Source organism: Gadus macrocephalus, chromosome 21 (genome assembly GCF_031168955.1).
Source record: "Gadus macrocephalus chromosome 21, ASM3116895v1".
Classification (NCBI taxonomy): Eukaryota; Metazoa; Chordata; class Actinopteri; order Gadiformes; family Gadidae; genus Gadus; species Gadus macrocephalus.
This window is the reverse complement of record NC_082402.1, coordinates 4,929,854-4,950,488: the sequence shown is the minus strand read 5'-3', so window position 1 is coordinate 4,950,488 and position 20,635 is coordinate 4,929,854. Positions and strand designations below refer to the sequence as shown.

The 20,635-nt window shown below is 46.7% G+C and overlaps 1 protein-coding gene across 1 annotated transcript in view; it reads right to left on the bottom strand.

The window, feature by feature from the left end:
• The window catches only part of LOC132450317 (1-phosphatidylinositol 4,5-bisphosphate phosphodiesterase beta-1-like), a 58,599-nt gene that overhangs the window by 9,162 nt on the left and 28,802 nt on the right, over positions 1-20,635 (bottom strand). The window contains 23 exon segments of the mRNA XM_060042397.1: positions 594-680; positions 1,279-1,336; positions 1,489-1,578; positions 1,683-1,759; positions 3,627-3,794; positions 4,073-4,085; positions 5,233-5,387; positions 5,389-5,453; positions 6,331-6,384; positions 6,783-6,837; positions 6,839-6,892; positions 6,895-6,921; positions 8,690-8,805; positions 8,924-9,028; positions 9,442-9,541; positions 10,643-10,807; positions 11,805-11,959; positions 12,318-12,442; positions 13,156-13,240; positions 13,613-13,709; positions 14,040-14,110; positions 14,318-14,404; positions 17,104-17,278. Coding sequence (XP_059898380.1) covers positions 594-680; positions 1,279-1,336; positions 1,489-1,578; positions 1,683-1,759; positions 3,627-3,794; positions 4,073-4,085; positions 5,233-5,387; positions 5,389-5,453; positions 6,331-6,384; positions 6,783-6,837; positions 6,839-6,892; positions 6,895-6,921; positions 8,690-8,805; positions 8,924-9,028; positions 9,442-9,541; positions 10,643-10,807; positions 11,805-11,959; positions 12,318-12,442; positions 13,156-13,240; positions 13,613-13,709; positions 14,040-14,110; positions 14,318-14,404; positions 17,104-17,278 — 2,184 coding nt within the window.

Genomic DNA, 20,635 nt, shown 5'->3' with positions numbered 1-20,635 from the left:
GACTTTCCCACTGGCCCGACACCTGCATATCAATGCTACTCAATAAGCAATTAAGTACGAGTCTGCCCCAAGGAAATCCTCAAGGAAAGTGTATACATTACATGAGTCCCTAGCAAAGGGTTGTTGGCCTCCACGGGGAGAATCCAACGTTAACGCCAGACAGGAGAAGTCGAGCAGAGGCACAGAGATAAGACACAGGACACAGTGTTGTCGCTCTCTTTCTGCATTACTCACTCAACCTGTTGACTTTCTTTTCAATGACTCTAGGGACATTCACAGTGAGGGTGACTAATGTCCGATGACGTACGTCCAATAACCAAAGACGTTCATGAACCGACAAACAGCCCACTGAAGTGCCTCACAGTGCCTCATGTCGACGCCACTGAAATGAAAAATCGTCTGATCTTTTTAGTAGTTTTGTGTTTCTTAAATTCTATTGCTTAAGGTTAGAGAAGTGCAACGTGCACTTTGTACGTTTTCCCTTCAGCAACCTCTTGCGATTTGAGATTCAAACATCGCTTTTGAGTCGTGGCTCCCAGGTAGGATCAGGTAGGATCAGGTAGGATAAGATGGGAGCGAAGGCTTGGTTTTACCTTTGGCTTTTCATCCAGGATCTGCTGGCGGACGTCCTTGTGTTTCTCCAGCAACCTCTCCTGCCTCTTCCCCTGGGCATCCTCCAGCTGTGCACACACAAATACACATGTTACAGCACGCACGCACGCACTCACTCACGTAAACATTCACACACACTCACACATACACACACACACACACAAACGTAAACATTCACAAACACACATACGTAAACATTCACACACACACACACACACACACATACACACACACTTAAACATGCACACACACATACGTAAACATTCACACAGACACACATACACGTAAACATTCACAGACAGAAGCAAACATACACACATTCAACGTCAGAACACAAACACACCAACGCTCAAACATGCAAACTTATACAAACAAGGCCACAAACACTTAAAAACAAAACAAAAAGGCCCTGCACATAGTCGACAATAACGGGTCACTTTTCCTCCAAGTTATAAATAAGACGCACATCTAAATTCGTATTAAACATGAGCAACATCGGGTCACTCATACATTGTTACACAGTGGCCATTCATCCATGAGCAAGAGCACAACAACGCTCATTGAGTCAGAAACCACCAAGTCATGAGTTAAAACACTCCCTTCCTCTCTCTCGCTCTCTCTTCCTGTCTCGCTCTCTCTTTCTGCCTGTCTTTCTGTCTCTCTCACCCGCTTGATGTACTGCACAACTTCATTGACAAACGATCTGTTGATCTCCATCTTCACCCTGTGGAAAAAGGAAAACACTGGTTCATACACGCCCACTCAGTCATGCCAATATTAATGGCATATCTTTAGCAAACCTAGTGGTCATAAACACAAACAACAACGGCAAGAATATATTCTAGCATGTTCTGATATTGGCGGGAGGACTCTTACTCTTCAGTAGCATTTCTGTCCTTGGACTTGGCCTCGTTGATCTTCTCCTGCCTTTTCTTGTCCATTTTCTTTTTCAGATCCTTCTCCTCCCTTTGAAAAAGGAAATGTAAGGAAACAAACAAGGGAAGGGCGATGCAACCAGACTTCAGAGCTTCTTGGTTTTCTTCATTTGTTGGGAGAAGTCAGGGTCTTACTTCTCACAGATATCTCGGATCTTCTTCGTCTGGCAACTCTGACACTCCTCCGCTATGGCGGTCAACTTCTCCACCAGCTTGATGGGGAGAGAGAGAGAGATAGAAAGAGAGAGAGAAAGAGAGAGAGAGAGAGAGAGAGAGAGAGAGAGAGAGAGAGAGAGAGAGAGAGAGAGAGAGAGAGAGAGAGATGGATTTACACATCATTTTATTGTAGGGCATCATTGAACTGTTAACCCCATTTGAGTAATCACATTGAGGGAATATATTTTAGGTTTGCAAATACAATAACCCTGAAAAGGACACATTAAAACGGACCCATCCACTATTTAAAATCATTTTCCCTAAGCCAAACACACGCGCACACACGCGCACACACACACACACACACACACACACACACACACACTGGTTAGTGAGGTCCCCCCTTCACTTTAGGCGTCTTTGAGTGTTATTAATTATTATTATTCTTCATGTTTAACCTCTGTTTTCCTTTTATTCCTAGTCTGTTTTACATAGTTTTGAATGATGACTATATGCTCTGTAAGGTGACCGTGGGTGTCTTGAAAGGCGCCTCTAAATTAAATGTATTATTATTATTATTATTATCAAAATTGATTCTCAGCTACGAGGGACAAAAAAACAAACAAAGAAAGCGTCTCTTGTTGTTGTTTAGAGAGGGACACCGTTGGTCGTGGTGACACCTCAGCTTTGTTGGCAGATGCTAGCGGAAGACATTTGTTTTTCCGCAGCGCTGGGTAAAAGCTTCCCCGGGTGTGATAGCAACAGGGAGCGAGCTGTGACGCTCTAAGCAGCATCTGTTGGTGGTGCTCGCGGCGGCGGTTCCCAGCGCTATTTATTGATTAATGAGCGCTCAGCATTTCCATTTACTATTAGCTGCCTCACCTGCTGACAGTGTCTAGTCTAGACGACTCGGCAACTCATCCAGTCAGTCGATAGGGGTTCAATCAGGCGGTACGCCACATGCAAGGGCAAGTCTGTGTTTCTGTGTAATGTGTGCTTGGATGGGACGGGTAGGGTTACTCACTTGCGAACAGCAAGCCCAAAATAATAGCCCGCATACTATTGTAGCATGTATAAATTAAAAGTTTATTAAAAGAGATTATATATGTGTGTGTGTGTGTGTGTGTGTGTGTGTGTGTGTGTGTGTGTGTGTGTGTGTGTGTGTGTGTGTGTGTGTATATGTGTATGTAGGTGTTTGTGTTTGCGTGTGTGTACATCCGCATTCGTATCACCCCTACAGAGACTTACAGAGAATTACCAGCCTATTGAATGCAGATTTTATTTTTTATTTCACGTATCGGGATGCCACCTAGTGGACACACATTTTAATGACTATGAAGTGAGGCCCATCAGAGTTTATCTCTACATGCCTGTTTGATGTGCTCTTGTTTCTGGAATGTGTGAGTGTGTGTGTGTGTGTGTGTGTGTGTGTGTGTGTGTGTGTGTGTGTGAGTCTGTATGTATCTGTGCGTGTCTCTCAGTACCTTCTTGATGTGCTCTCGTTTCTGGTATGTATGTGTATGTGTTAGTGTGTGAGTCTGTATGTGTGTGTGTGTGTGTGTGAGTCTGTGTGTGTGTGTGTGTGTGTGTGTGTGTGTGTGTGTGTGTGTGTGTGTGTGTGTGTGTGTGTGTGTGTGTGTGTGTGAGTCTGTATGTGTGTGTGTGTGTGTGAGTCTGTATGTGTGTGTGTGTGTGTGTGTGTGTGTGTGTGTGTGTGTGTGTGTGTGTGTGTGTGTGTGTGTGCTGTGTGTGTGTGTGTGTGTGTGTGTGTGTGTGTGCGTGCGTGCGTGCGTGCGTGCGTGCGTGCGTGCGTGCGTGCGTGCGTGCGTGCGTGCGTGCGTGCGTGCGTGCGTGCGTGCGTGCGTGCGTGCGTGCGTGCGTGCGTGCGTGCGTGCGTGCGTGCGTGTGTGTGTCTCTCAGTACCTGCTTGATGTGCTCTCGTTTCTGGTACTTCTCGCTGTAGTACTGCTCCTGCCGCAGCGCGAGGAGCTGCTGCTGCTGCTGCTCCTTCAGGTCGGCCAGCTGCTGGGCCCACTCCTTCTCAGCTCCCCCAGCTCCTGGTCCAGGGAGCTCAGGGATGCCTCCGACCTGCTGCACACACACACACACACACACACACACACACGGCAGGGGGCGCCAAAATATGTCTTTATTTTATTTATTTATTATTTTATTTTTTTGCATACTGTATTCATCTAACTTTAACTTCAATGTTTATATTACTTAGTACTAGTAGTTATGTCGAAATAAATATTAGACAACATAGCATAACATGTAAAATAAAAGAGCGCCCTAGTTTCCGTGTCCCGTCCCCCATAGACTCTACCTGAATCGGGAGGTTGGGAGGGACGAGTTACCTAATTACCCACTTGATACATCATTCTGACCGGAGAGGAGAAAGCTATCTATTTGCACATCACAATGTCAAAGAAACCTAAACACTCTGGCGCCCAAGGGAGGAAGAGGAAGAAAGAAGAGGAGGAAAAACGGGGAAAAGAAATACAGTAACTTTAATTTGTTTATCTTTAATGCAGGCCTGGCTGGCTATAGCCAACTGGTCACTTTGTCGGGCTCTTGTTCACCTTTCTATCTTTATTTCTCTGAATCTGAACTCATATCTATTATTTTTCTTATGAATGCCTAACATCATGCATTTCTTTGCAGTATTTTGTGCATACCTTATTGTATGACTGATTCATTGTCACTTGTTTTGCAAGACTTTTTTTTACTGCAAAGTGTTTGATTATCAAAGTTCTAACGTCTGCAGTACCTTGTGCATATCATATTGTATGCATGATTCCTTGCTTGTAACTTGGTTTGTAATACGTTTTGTGTGTTTAATTTTCTATCGAAAATCAAAGAGTCTCAAAGACAAAGCTTTGCAGCTTCTCTGAGTTTATGAACATTGGTAGACAAATTAATGTGCGATCCAAAGGGGTAGGGGGCGCGAGCAAAAAATCTTGCCTAGGGCGCCAAATTGGTCAGGGCCGGCCCTGGGTACGGGATACAAAAAGGGACTTCAGAGAGAAGAGAGAAGGAGGGACAGCGAAAGAGGTAAGGAACAGAAAGGCGCGCCGAAAGCGCACAACCAGATCATGAAGAAGGAGGAGGAAGATGAGCAGGAGGATGGACCGCCACCACGACAGCGGAGGGAGGGCCATTCAGACTCCGAGGACTCAGACCCTGACAGGCTGCGGTCCAATAGTCTTGTTAAAGGATAAAGCTGGTTGAAATCTTTTAATTCTCAGGAACGGTGCTTCAATGTCCCTTTTTTATCTTCTTAAGAACAGACTCAGAGGAGGTGGAGGAGGAGGAGGAGGAGGAGGAAGAGGAAGAGGCTAGAGGAGGAGAGAGAGGAGGAGGAAGAGAAGAAGGATGATGGGGGGAAGTAGGTGGAAGAGGATGACGGCGAGAAGGAGGAGGAAAAGAAGGAGGAGGAGAGGAGGAGGAGGAGGAAGAGCAGTACTAGGACGCGGACCCGGAGCGGGAGGAGGACGAGGACAAGGAGGAGGAGGAAGGCCACACCTACCTTTTCTTACCGTCTCGTTTGCGGCTCTTCACCAGGGCCGAGCGGCGCCGCTGGTGCTGGCTCTGCAGCTCTCCGGCCCGCGCCCCGTGCTCCTTGATCAGCTCGCCCGTCTTGCGGTGGTGCTTCCTCACCAGCTCCTTCATCTCCTTGTACTGCCCGCCGCTGCTCCCGCACGAAGCCCTTCTGCTGCTTCAGCTCCTCCACCGAGTGGGCCTCCATCTCTGGGAAGGGGGAGGGAGGAGGGTGGAGGTAGGGGGAGGGGGAGAGGGGGAGAGGAGGGTGGAGGGGAGGAGGAGGGAGGAGAGAGGGAGGGTGGAGGAGGAGGAGGGAGGAGAGGGAGGCGTGAGGAGGAGAGAGGAGGGTGAGGGAGGAGGAGGAGGAGAGAGGAGGGTGGGAGAGGAGGAGGGAGGAAGCGGGATGTATGTTCGCTCTGCTGCTCTGTATTTCATTGTACTTCTGTCTCGTGAGAGGGATGACTTTCTGTATTGTCTCTGAGCACTCTGCTTCACAGTGTATATACATTTTGACATTGTTATCCTTATTGCTGTTGAGAGGGAGCGAGAGACAGAGAGGAAATGTAACCCGTGGTTGGATGGAATTGTAATCGATTTAACTCAATGTGATGCAGGTGGAAAAATATCTCTCCACAAAATGATAATACAACACAGCTGACCGGGGAGATTGTATCAGCCTGTCACAGAGAATTAATATTCCTTATAAAAAGGAATGAAAGACTATTATAGTTATATATGTCAATGATTGTGTGTATTTTTCTTTGTCTTGTACTTATGCACATTTTATTCAACCCTTTCATTTAAATGTCATGCCAATAAAGCTTAGTGAATTGAATTTAACTTAATAACAGAGCGAGAGAGAGAGAGAGAGAGAGAGAGAGAGAGAGAGAGAGAGAGAGAGAGAGAGAGAGAGAGAGAGAGAGAGAGAGAGAGACAGAGAGAGAGACAGACAGAGAGAGAGAGAGACAGAGAGAGAGACAGAGACAGAGAGAGAGACAGAGACAGAGAGAGAGAGGTATTTGACATTACACTTTTATAATGATGGTCATTTTGGGAGATGCTTCCAGAAGGGATAAAAGATTACCGGTGAGAACTGTATGGATGATGTCTTCCGATTTCACCAAAGGTTTCAGGGAGCCTTGGAAACAGACAAATACATCACAAAATTAAAACAACAATAACCACAAGAAGGACATTAACAAATCCTAGTAGAATGAGGCTAGTGATAGAAAAATACAACATTCATAACTTGTGAATAATCCCATTTATTTTTGAAGTATATACAAACAAAAGTAATCATAGGAATAATACATTCGTTATATTTTTTAATAATATAAATTATATAGCACAACTTAAAAATATAATACAATAATACTAATAAGACTAATAATAATCAATTTGTATTTATTAATTAATTTAACTTCTGTTTGAAATCAATCAAAATCCCAATAAAGTAGGAACCAACCAACTATCTTAATAACTAACCAACTATCTTAATAACTAGCTAACTAACTAACTAATGGGTCCAGCAGGTACCTGTGGGCTGGGGCTGGTGCCCCCCCACGGAGGGGGGCTTGGGGGCGCTGACGGGGGGTGTGGCTCAGGCCGTTCTCCGAGGGCACCGCCGCCCGCTGGTCCACCTTGGGTTCAGACGGGGCGTCCCCCCTGCGTCCGCCTGAACACACACACATAAAGACACACGCACACACACACAGACAGCCACGCATGCACAGACATGCACAGACACGGGTTGCACGCACACAGACACAAACACACCACACACACAGACACGCACGCAGAAAATGTTGAATCCAAGAGTTTAACTGAAAATTAGGTCTAGGGTACAGGGTAGGGTATAGGGTTAAGGTATATGAACAAAAGCAGCTAATGACTTACAAAATTACATTTAAATTAAATGCCCACAATAACAAAGTATAATGCATATGACACTGCAATACACCATCACAGCTTACACACATATCACACACACATACAGACACAAACACACACACAGATGTGTGTGTGTCCTCAAGTGAACGCTTCTCAAACTCCAGTCAGGTGAACCCCTGCAGAAAGGTTAAAAGCCGACGCAGTCCGCTACTGCGACACATCTACAGCCGGCACAAATACAAGCGTGTCCAACAAGTCAACGCAGACACTCCACGCGTGTTTCAACCTAAGGAGCTGACAGCTCAGATGGGGGGGGGGAAGAAAGAGGGCAGTTCAAACAGCACGAGCGTCGTGTTCAGTACCTGGGCGAAAAAGGACAGCTTGTAGAGATAACTCTGGTAACCCACTCGGACCATGGCCTCTCGCAGCATCGCACGGCCACACACACACACTCAGACACGCACACGTCTGACTGGCTCAAAGCTCAAAACAAACCGGGTCCTCAGGTCTCCAAAGTGAGCATTAATGAACAGAAGTCAGGGGTCAATTTATACCCTGTGCTTTTCCCCCCAGCCCCCCTCCCCCCCCCCCCCCCCCCCCCACACACACACCATCGCTCCCCAAGCTACGTTCACAATCTTCTACACTGTCGGCGCTTTCACTCTCTGTTAGCCGTTGCCATGGAGACGAGACGAGGCTGCTTTGATTGGCTCTTCTCGAGGCAATCGCATTAGCCGTCCGAGCGGATAGCCCAGATGTCCCTCCGGGGCCCGGGGCTCTTCTTTGGTAGGTCAATCTTACTAACACACCTGGTTCCTGTCCGGGTTGAGTACATCACTACTCTTTTTATCCTCCACCTGACACTAAATATTAGCGTCCCTAAGTTCCTAGGTAACCCCAGGAAAGCCCTTTCCTTAATCGAATCAAACCAAACGACGTTGGCCAATCAGTGCTTCGTTTTAGACTCGAAAGTTGGTCAGAAGTGTGCCCGAATTCTGCATCCGCGAACACCAGGGACACACTCTGATGTAATGGTTGTTTCAGTTTGATTGTTTTTGCACGAGCGCTCTGTGTTCCCATGGGGAAGTTGGCCAGCACTTTTCAGCAGAATAACAGTTTGCTTGATAGAGAGCCTGAATTTCTTTCTCTTGGCCGGTAAGAGCTGGAGATGGAGAACGGTGAATAGCCAGACGCTCGCTACAAAGAGTATGTGCCGTATATTTTATGAGATGTTCAGCATTAACAACACTTAGAACACAAGTGTTCAAGCACAAGGGCTTTGTCAAACACACACACACACACACACAAACACAATTACAGAGACAGAGAAAGAAAGAGAGAGAGAGAGAGCGAGAGTGGAGGTAGGGAGAGAAGGGGAGAGAGAAAGAGAGAGAGAGAGAGAGAGAGAGAGAGAGCGAGAGAGAGAGCGAGAGAGCTTCAAGTGTATGACAAGTGTCACACACACACACACACACACACACACACACACACACACACACACACACACACACACACACACACACACACACACACACACACACACACACACACACCTCTTTGTCAGCCCCCTCCTCTCCCTCCTCCTCCAGGGTGAGGGCAGCCAGCTGATTGGCTCTCTGCTCCATCAGGTTGATATAACGGATCGGATTAGACAAGGCGTCGATGACATCTGAGAAGGAAGGGAAAAAGGAATGGAAGAAATGCTTCCCGGTTCCACGGAACACTCGGAATTTAAACATGGACGTTCCGTGGATAATAATAATGGACGCGATGGATGATTTGCTCACCGGCGAATGTATCTGGGACGTAGTCCTTGACTTCCAAGTAGACAAACAAGGCGGGCATGTTCAAGGACTGGTTCTTCTCGTTCCGGAGGCCGATGTAGCGGTATCCTGGAGGAGAGAGAGCAGGCCACGTTCAATGGAACAGAACCACTGAAACAACAGCTTCTGCTGTTACCATGCATACACATTGGAAACACACTCACAACCCAACACTTGTTTTCTGTTTTTCTACGTAGATATTCAAGGCAGGACAAATCATTTGCGCAAAGGGGTTGATGCATTCAAAAGGGGATTTTAAGAAGTGTATTCCTCCAGCGGCATAACACACGGCGTCTCCAGCGATCAAACACAGACAGACAGGCGTGTCTGTCTGCCTGCCTGTCTGTCTGTCTGTCTGTCTGTCTGTCTGTCTGTCTGTCTGTCTGTCTGTCTGTCTGTCTGTCTGTCTGTCTGTCTGTCTGTCTGTCTGTTTGTATCTATTCTATTGAATTATTTTGAGCTGAACAGCAGTGAACCGTCACCTGGTCGGATGGCGGACACAGGGATGATGCGATGACCTATGACCTTTCCTCCTTCCTCAAACACCGCTATCCTCAGCGACGCCAGGGTGGGCAGCACGACCTGACGGACACACGACAGCACTGGTTACATTTGGGATTACATTTTAGATTACATTTTGGATTACATTTGATCACCAGTTTTGTGTTATCTCTTTATCTAACTTTTTTGAGTGACTTTTGATTCACATTTCAGTCAATCAGCACATGCTTTTAAATGAAGTCAATAGAAAGGCACAGGCAGAGACACACACACACGTACACACACATACACACACACACACACACTCAAATATAAAGTAATTTGAACATTGATTTATACATGTGGACACAAACACCCACACACATAAACACACAAGCTCACACGTACACACAAATAATTGCACACATGCTTGGATCCAAAGCAGTTTGCAGGGGGCATGCAGAGACAAAGCCACACACACACACACACACACACACACACACACACACACACACACACACACACACACACACACACACACACACACACACACACACACACACACACACACACAGCCATTTTGACATGCACTTATCAGGGCATGCATAGTAGATTATTTTAAGTAAAGTCAAGTAAGCTAGTGCATTGATTAAAGTACAATAGAGCTTTACAAGTATACAATAACTATGCAAGTTGAATGAATTATTATTATCATCAACGCAACAAACAAAAATTCTAAAACCTAAACTTATACATTCTGAATTGAACACAAGGCTAATAACAACAAAGTGCTAAACAAGTTCTGAGAATCTGGAACTGGATGCAGAATCAACACGTGGTGTGTGTGAACCCCGGCTGCGTCGCTCCACCCAGCAGGGGCGTCTTCGCTGCGCACAGCGTGAAGGGCTGATTATGGCTCCACATCGACACAACGCAAGGACCGCGCAGACCCATTCGACGCAGTCCTGAACCTGTTTTGGTTCTGTGTCGGTTTTTTAGTAAGCGGACCAATCACAGCCCTCGCTGCTGCGTCGCCTCAATGGAAGGTTAACATTTCGGGAGGCTCACGTCCGGCCCTTGCGGGGGACGCAAGGAGGGTCCGCAAGGACGTAACGGGCCCGTAAACCCCCTTGCGTTGCGGCAACGTGGAGCCATAATCAGCCCTTGGGGCGACATCAGCCCACAGTCTGATTGGGGGCTGACCTTCTTGAAGACGATGGGCTCCTCATCCCACACCGGGTTGATGGCGTTGCCCTGGGAGGTCTTGGTCTTGAAGGCTTTCCGCTTGGTGTCCACGGGCAGGCCGAACATATCTATCTCCACGTAGGTGCCCACCTTCTTATCGGACAGGAACTGGCCTGAGATGATCTGGGAGGAGGGGGATACACACAGGAGGACACATGAGGGAGGGAGAGAGCAGGAGAGGGTTTTGTTGGTATGTGTGTGTGTGTGTGTGTGTGTATGTGTCTGTCTGTGTGTGTGTGTGTGTGTGTGTGTGTGTGTGTGTGTGTGTGTGTGTCTGTGTGTGTGTGTTTGCATGTCAGCTCAGGAATATGCACGAGCAAAAAAAGCAAAAAATTGCAAGTAAAAGACACACAAAACCACCCCGCACGCATTCACGCGCACACCCACACAGACACAAGCTAGAAAATATACTGTAGACTAAATACTAGGCATGGGAATGGGAATTAAAGGTTGGGTATGGGATTTGCGAAATGCCAGCAGATTTTGAAAATACACAACTCAAATGGTCCTACCCCCTCCCCTTCAACGCTGACTCTGACTCCACCCATTCCAAGTACATGGACGCGCAATCATGCACGAGCGCGAACACAGATGCGCAAGAGCGAGCCATGAGCTAGTTAGCTAGCTCCAGTAGCTACCGCAGGATAACAACAAACAGAAGCTTGCTCTGGGTCACGAGCTTTGATTACGTGCACGAAGGGGTCACGCGCGGGGAGCGGGGAGGGGCGGGAAGTGAAGTACGACCGTTTGATTGGCGTACTTACTGTCCAATGCCACTCGGTTGTTCTGGAAATCATTGGCTGGTGTTTTTCGAGCCCTGCCCGTTCCACAGGTGATTGACTTGTTTAATTTTCATGTCAGTACTTCTAACTCAGTGGCTGTAAATGGATTATGATAAGGATTTCAAGTAATGTTGCAAAAATGGCCAAAAAAGAGAATTCCATACCCAACCTTCAAGGTTAATTAAAAATTGGACTTAAAATATTCAAGCAGATCAGTTGTGAGTATTTCACTTCTATGACTCATTTTCACTCTCGCAAACACACATACACAAACACACAAACGCACACACGCACGCACACGCACACGCACACACACACACACACACACACACACACACCTTCACGGACAGTGTGTTGGCGACGATCCCGTCCACGGTGCTCACGGTGAACGGGTCAAAGTGTTTGTCCGGTCGCCTCATGAACTCCGGTTTCAACCGGTACCCACACTTCCCGTTGTACTCGTACATGCCCAGGTTCAGCTGCATGGACAGGTCTGAGGGGGCGGGGCCACAACAGGAAATGCAAAAACTCATTAGTCATTCATTTGTCAATACAATATATATATGTTTATATATATATTTGAATGTTTTAATTAATGAGGTATGTTAATATTGGCATTCAAAGATGGGAGTATGTGTACCGTTACAGTTCCCTTTAGGTTGAAGGCAAGATTCTAACATTTGCTTCTTAACACAATTACATTTTTTATATATTTAGCTAAATAAATTAATAACTATCTTACTAACTAGAGAATTAAACAATAAATGAATAATTATGTTATCTTGCACAGAGAACACAAATACAAAATAATCATGTCATTTGTTTTAAAGAGAAAACGAAAGGCGTCCTACCAATGGTCTGGAAGTTGAGGGCCACCAGCTGGCAGCCAGCGTTCCAGAAGAGCTGGGGGTTGTAGTTTGAGGAGTCCACCCGGGTGCCCTTGGGGTAGATCCTGCTCAGCTGCATCTTGTTGTACCTGGAGGGGAGCTCGTTAAGGACCCACACACTCCCCAAGCACTTCTGGACGAGCTGTCCACAAGACGGTGTACCCTCGCTCTGTTGGCGTACCATTACGCAGAGGGACTACAAAAATGGCGACTACAGCTACCACCTCTACTACTGCTTAACCTGTAACCAACTGAAACCCTGAGAAACTAGGTATGGACTTCTGGCAGTCATTTACTAAGATTTACAAATTTAATGACAGTCGCACAATTTAAAAATATACATATTTATTTTATATATACATATATTATGTATATATATATATATATATATATATATATATATATATATATATATATTATGTATATATATATATATACATATATATATATATATAATTATTCCTGTCTGTAGTCTGGTCAAAAAAACAAGGTATCCCATGCGGGCCAGGCAACCAGTGAAACCGTTGCAATATCCACAAAGCCACAGCTGGGATGGAAACCCCCACTTGTAAAAATGAATTGATATAAAATCACCCCAAGGTGTGTTGAGCTATAAAATCCTTCTGTAAAAGTCCCAATTCCAGTCCAGCGTCCGTCCGTCCCTCGCCCCTGCCTAAAGGAGTGGTCCCTCTTCTGTATTCTGCTCACGTCTCTGTCCCTTGGATTTGCGGTTGTAATCCCTTTGAGATTGAAACTGTGATTGAGCGTTGTACAAATAAAGTTGATTTGATTTGAAGGATACTCCACAAACTCCACTGGACACTTGGTGAGCTGCTCCAAGGCCTTGGTCTCCACGAAGGAGGACATCTGGTAGCTGCGGTTCACCTCTGGAAACATAAACAGCAAAAACACTTACTTCTTAATCACAGAGTCACAAGCTAAACGACTAGCCGTTTGTAGTAGTTCTGTTTTATTATGTGATGTTTTTCAGTATGAGCCTTATAAATTAATTTCACTAAGACTTGTTTGCGATAACTTCCGAAGGTTGAATCTTAATCTTAACTTGAAACCTAAAATCTAAATAATTAAATCCTCAATTATGCAAATAACTGGGATTTTTTCAGGGAAAAAAGACAATGAAAATTGTTTTATTAATACTTTGAGTAGACCGTTTTCTTTTTTTGCTCTTTTAAAATGTTGCGGTTGTATTCCATTCAAACCGCCTGGTCACTTTTACATAATTTTAGTGAAATACTTACTTTTGGAGCCCTCGAAGCTGTGGAACTTCACTGGCTGGATGTAGCTGACGAGGTTAGACATCTCTTCTGTTGCAAATGCTTCACTCCCCGCTGTACCCTAGACACACACACACACACACACACACACACACACACACACACACACACACACACACACACACACACACACACACACACACACACACACACACATGATGTTAAGTAACAGCAATGTATCTATTTGTTATAAAATAATATAATATTACCCAATATTGCACATAGTCACATCCATCATTACAGGACAATATATGGCAAAAAAAACAATATCCATCATGACCACTAGAGCGCTGTATCTGCACGTTGGATCCCATTATGCGTTATTTTCATTCACAGAAATAGGTAGCCAGCATATTTCTGCTGACTCTTTATAGGTCACATCCAAACACACCTCCTCCATTGAGCCTTTTTTACAGTCGTCATCGTCGTCATCATCATCATCACTTTCTGCCTCCACTTCACCTGAAGAGAAGGTGGATTAAAAAAATGATGAAACCTTGAAATGATAACATAACATTCATTTTCTTAATCACATTTAACAGAAGCTCTTATTTTAAACTATAAATACATAAAAAATTAAGTCACAAAACAGATAACAAATCTTGAGTTTCGCATTTTTTTGGGGGGGGAATTTGGTGAATATTGTTACTTCTAGGCGGCAACGCTTACCGATGGACTTGCGGCCGTGTGGCCTCAGGCTGAGCTCAGCGCCCTCTGGAGGATGGGAGGAGTCCCCTGCCTCCTCTTTAGTGGACCCTGTTGGAGACAAACCAATCAATCATGTCATTGTAGAATAGTTATTGTTGATAGAAAAGTACACAAGTCTTTCATACAGCAAAACACAAATATGAAAACAGCCCTAGAAATGTTTTCCACCAAACTTCGGTGTGTTCATGTCTTGTGAGACACTGCAGATACATCCAGAGATTAAACAGAAACACTCTCACATTGAGGGGTGGCAAAAAAAAAACAATTGAATGTTCAAAAACGATTGTGATGCTCAATGTATGCCACTAGGGGGCAATGTGTCCTAGCAATATTTCGTGCTTGTATTTCAACTAGGATAGAGTTAGGGGTATTGATCAAGGAATTCAAAGGATTTACAGCAGAGTGACTTCCATACATAGAAATCCTACAGACGGGAAGAGACGGAGGCACAGGTCAGAGCCAATCGGGGAATAAAAACATAAAAATACCAGCAGGCTCTGGTAGGATTTACTGCGGAAGCATAAATCAAGGTGTGTAAAAGTGGACAGGCATGACGACAAGTACACAAAAACACAGACATAGCAACGGAGAAACACACACACACACACACACACACACACACACACACACACACACACACACACACACACACACACACACACACACACACACACACACACACACACACACACACACACACACTTGACGCGGATGACGACGGGCCAGTGTTTGAGCTGTCCTGGGCAACTCACAACGTTTACGAGCCAGACCTGAAGTGTATGCAATCGGCCATAATAGCGCCCGGTGATGGAGAGGGTCATGAAAATGATGAACGATAAACAATGCCACCGCTGTCTCCGTCCACACGCTGTGTGGGCAGAGAGGGCTCGTTCTGACAGCTTATAGGCTGTCTATGTTGAATGTGAAGCCCCACGTCTCAGCTCTCAGACGGCCACTTTATAGGTCCTTTCTGGGTGCCGCAGCTGCTTTTGTGTGTGTGTGTGTGTTTTTTGTTTTTGTTATGAGCATTTGCGTGTCTTTGTGTGTGTGTCTGTCTGTGTCTATGCATGCATATGTGTGTCTGTGTGTGTGTGTCTGTGTCTATCCCTGTGTGTCTTTCTGTCTGGATCAATGCATGTTTGTGTTTCTATGTCTATCCATGTGTGTGGGTCTGTGTCCATACATACATGTCTGTGTGTGTGTGTGTGTGTCTGTGCCTATCTGTGCCTGTATCTATTCATGTGTGGGTGTGTGTGTCTGTATCCATGCCTGTGTGTCTGTTTCTCTCTCCACGTGTGTGCGTGTGTGTGTGTTTGTGTTTCTTTCTCCATCACTGTGTGTGTGTCTCTCTCTCTCCATGCGTGTCCCTCTCTCCATGTGTGTCTCTCTCTCCATCTCTGTGTGTGCAGGTGTCTCTCCATGCTTGTGTGTGTCGCTCTTCATCCCTGTGTGTGTGTCTCTCTCTCAATATGTGATGTGTGTGTGTCTCTCTCTCAATATGTGATGTGTGTGTGTCTCTCTTCATCCCTGTGTGTGTGTCTCTCTCTCAATATGTGATGTGTGTGTGTCTCTCTCTCAATATGTGATGTGTGTGTGTCTCTCTTCATCCCTGTGTGTGTGTCTCTCTCTCCATATGTGATGTGTGTGTGTCTATCTCTCAATATGTGATGTGTTTGTGTCTCTCTTCATCCCTGTGTATGTATCTCTCTCTCAATATGTGATGTGTTTGTGTCTCTCTTCATCCCTGTGTGTGTATCTCTCTCAATATGTGATGTGTGTGTGTCTCTCTTCATCCCTGTGTGTGTGTCTCTCTCTCCATATGTGATGTGTGTGTGTCTATCTCACAATATGTGATGTGTTTGTGTCTCTCTTCATCCCTGTGTGTGTATCTCTCTCTCAATATGTGATGTGTGTGTGTCTCTCTTCATCCCTGTGTGTTTGTCTCTCTCTCCATATGTGTGCCTCTCCCCGTCCCTGCGTGTGTCTCTTCATGTGTTTGTGTCTCTCTCTCTCTCCGTGTGTGTTTCTCTCTCTCTCTGTGTGTGTGTCTCTTTCTCTTCATGTGTGTGTGAATCTCTCTCTCCACGTGTGAGTGTGTGTGTGCCTCTCCACGTGTGTGTGTGTGTGTCTCTCCACGTGTGTGTGTGTGTGACCTGTGCTGGGGGAGGAGGGCTCGCAGACGCTGGAGGAGTCGCTGTATGTGTGTATGTTTCTCCACGTGGGTTTCTGTGTCTCTCTCTCAATACGGGGGCCCCTATCCACATGTGTGTGTGTCTCTCCACGTGTGTGTGTGTGTGTGTCTCTCCCTGTTTGTGTGTGTCTCTCCCTGTGTGTGTGTGTCTCTCCCTGTGTGTGTGTGTGTCTCCGTGTGTGTGTGTGTGCGTCTCTCCCTGTGTGTGTGTGTCTCTCCCTGTGTGTGTGTGTGTGTGTGTCTTCATGTGTGTGTGTGTGTGTGTCTCCGTGTGTGTGTGTGTGTGTGTGTGCGTGTGTCTCTCCCTGTGTGTGTGTGTGTGCGTTTGTCTCTCCCTGTGTGTGTGTGTGTGTGTGTGTGTGTGTGTGTGTGTGTGTGTGTGTGTGTGTGTGTCTCTCTCCCTGTGTGTGTGTGTGTGTGTGTGTGTGTGTGTGTGTCTCTCCACGTGTGTGTGTGTGTGTGTGTGTGTGTGTGTGTGTGTGTCTCTCTCCCTGTGTGTGTGTGTGTGTGTGTGTGTGTGTGTGTGTGTGTCTCTCCACGTGTGTGTGTGTGTGACCTGCGCTGGGGGAGGAGGGCTCGCAGACGCTGGAGGAGTCGCTGTAGGTGTTGGACACCTGCTCCGTCAGCTTCTTCTTGCCGCTGCCGCCCGCCTTGTGGTGCTTCTTCTTGTTCTTCACCAGGATCTTCCCCATCAGGTCCCCCGGGCTGGGCAGCGGGACCCCCGACTCCAGCTGCACAGACACACACACACACACGCGCGCGCGCGCACGCGCACACACACACACACACACACACACACACACACACACACACACACACACACACACACACACACACACACACACACACACAGGGGGGTTGAGAGGGACTGTAAGTGTGTGTTATCAAGAGAGAGAAAGAGAGAGGCATTGATGGATTGTGTCTCCGTGTATCTGTGGTTGTGTGTGTGTGTGTGTGTCAGTGTGTGTGTCAGTGTTTGTTTCTGTGTGTGTTTCTGTGTGTATTTGTGTGTTTGATGTAGAGAGAGAGCTTCGACACTGGGTTACACACAGGGTTAGAAAGTGAAGGGAGAAACCATGGGGTATTGAGAGTTAGAGATAGTGAGAGCGCCACAGGTAGATCAATCGAGAGGGGGAGAGATAGAAAAGAGAGGGAGACATAGAGAGAGAGAAAGAGAGGCCCACTTCAGAAACGGGGAAGAAAATTCACTTCTCAAGGCAGCGCTTTATTTTCCCTCTTCCTCCTTTGGGTCGATGAGGTTAGGGAAGTTGCCCTATCTCGCCGTTTGATGTCAGTCCACACATCCGAGCTGTTATTACTATCTATGAAACGATAAACGGTCTTGAAAGAGAGAAAGAGAGCGAAGAGGACAGCATACATCTCCACACCTCAGACAACAACGAGCAGTCGAATAAGGCACCCAGGCCATCCGGGAGAGAGGAAAGAAGAAAGGGCCCCAAGCACATGGAAAGAGGAACTCTGTGTGTTCTGTTGGGATATGAAAATCTGCAGAGTGACGCACGGAAGCGTGTGTGTGTGCGTGTGTGTGTGTGTGCGCGCGCGCGTGCGTGTGTGCGTGTGTGTGTGTGTGTGTGTGTGATGGACACCCAAACTGTAGACTAGGCACAAAGGTGGTTGTGGGAGAGAGATAGAATAACAAGGAGAGAGTTAAAGGGCAGCCCCTTGGTTACCTGAACAGTACTCGCGGTCGGATTACTGGCCACTCTGGAAGCGCTTTTATCATTTAATCTTCCATTTATTTAACATGACCCAGATTCACCCATTATTAATGTACAGTTAAGAGGGTGGACAGCGTTCCCGGGGATGCCCACAGCGGCTATCGTTCGGATAACGATATTCAAAGCAGAAGAGTCCAACAGATTAGCCGCTAAGATGTTCATGAGAATATTCACGAGAACACCTGGACAGGGCTGGCTGCACACACAGTTCCAGTCTCGGTTAACAAAATGAGTTTGAGAATGAAACATGAGAACTATATTACAGTAATACGCGCTTATTGTATGTTGTGCGTCCTGGCACTTGATGTATCCACTTATTGTATTTTGTACGTCCTGGCACTTAATATACACACTTATTGTATGTTGTACATCCTGGCACATTAAAGGTAATATTTAGAATTGTGTAGCGTCTTATCCTAGCTGTCAATGTTGTATATAACTCTGAACACTCACATTAGAAAAGCGCTATAAAGAAACGGATCAATTATTATTATTATTATATGGGGAATTGGTTCACCTCGTAAGTGCTTGTCACTTGTTTCTATGCACATACCGATATCGATATATATTGTTGTGTAAACTAAAGGCTTGACCAAGGAACCCGCAATTCATGTTCTGCAGCTAAATACTGCTGATAGCAACAAGTAACCAGCCCCTTTTTGCCTGAACAGCACCAAATCTTATGGCTTAGAAAGTCGACTCAGAGGTTTATCATATTCTCGTAGCACATTTTGTGATGAAGTAACGACTGCACACCTCCCAACTGTTATGAAATGGAGGCTCACATAGAGAAGGATTAAAAGAAAAACATGGGTAAAAAAGCAATCACTACAAACATGTGACAGGTATTGGTTCATGATACTGCATTGACTCTTTAACTCATATGTTGGCTTGTATGGACCCAGTTTTGAGTCATTGACAGGGATGACAGGGTAGTCTATAAGTAGTCTTGCCGTCATGGTGTGACTCCCAGTCGGCTTATCTCTGACCAATCAGAGCATCTCTTCCGAGATTGGTTCGGAGAATTCGTCCCGCCTGTAAGAAATGCAACTCTTGGGGGATAAACGTAGGGAGGGAGCGAGGAGGAGTCGGAAGGAGGGAGGGAAGGAGCAGAGAGGGAGGAAGAGTCAGAAGGAGGGAGGGAGGGAGCAGAGAGAGAGGGAGAGAGGGAGGGAGGGAGCAGAGAGGGAGGAAGAGTCAGAAGGAGGGAGGGAGGGAGCAGAGAGAGAGAGGGAGAGAGGGAGAGAGGGAGAGAGGGAGGGAGGGAGGGAGCAGAGAGGGAGGAAGAGTCAGAAGGAGGGAGAGAGGGAGGGAGCAGAGAGGGAGGGAGAGAGCAGAGAGGGAGGAAGAGTCAGAAAGAGGGAGGGAGATAGCAGAGAGGGAGGAAGAGTCAGAAGGAGGGAGGGAGGGAGCAAAGAGGGAGGGAGAGAGGGAGGGAGGGAGCAGAGAGGGAGGAAGAGTCAGAAGGAGGGAGGGAGGGAGCAAAGAGGGAGGGAGAGAGGGAGGGAGGGAGCAAAGAGGGAGGAAGAGTCAGAAGGAGGGAGGGAGGGAGCAGAGAGGGAGGGAGAGAGGGAGGGAGGGAGCAGTGAGGGAGGAAGAGTCAGAAGGAGGGAGGGAGGGAGCAGAGAGGGAGGGAGAGAGGGAAGGAGGGAGCAGAGAGGGAGGAAGAGTCAGAAGGAGGGAGGGAGGGAGCAGAGAGGGAGGAAGAGTCAGAAGGAAGGAAGGAGGGAGGGAGCAGAGAGGGAGGGAAGGAGGGAAGGAAGGAGGGAGGGAAGGAGGGAGGGAGCCGAGAGGGAGGGGACGTTTTTATGAGGAGTTGAGTTCCATGATCTTGCTCTCTTCCGCTCTTTTCTGCTCACTCTCTTCACAACTCCCAGTATTTACTCAGAGTCAGATACTCATGCGATGATAGCATTGAGAGGGAAGCGAGCCAGGAAATAGACATCTCTGTGTTGGCAAGCATCTGCATCCCCCCTTTCCATACACACACACACACACACACACACACACACACACACACACACACACACACACACACACACACACACACACACACACACACACACACACACACACACACACACACACACACACACACACACACACGCACACACACGCGCGCACACACACACACACACACACACACACACACACACACACACACACACACACACACACACACACACACATGCACGCACACACACACACACACACCTCATGGGGGATGCTGGTGGGGGAAGGAATCACTGAACCTCTGCCAGCGAACCATTGCTGGTCGCTGTGAACCTTCCATGGATGAAAACCAAAGCCCAGAAACATAAAGAGCTCAGAAGATCCTGTGTCATCACG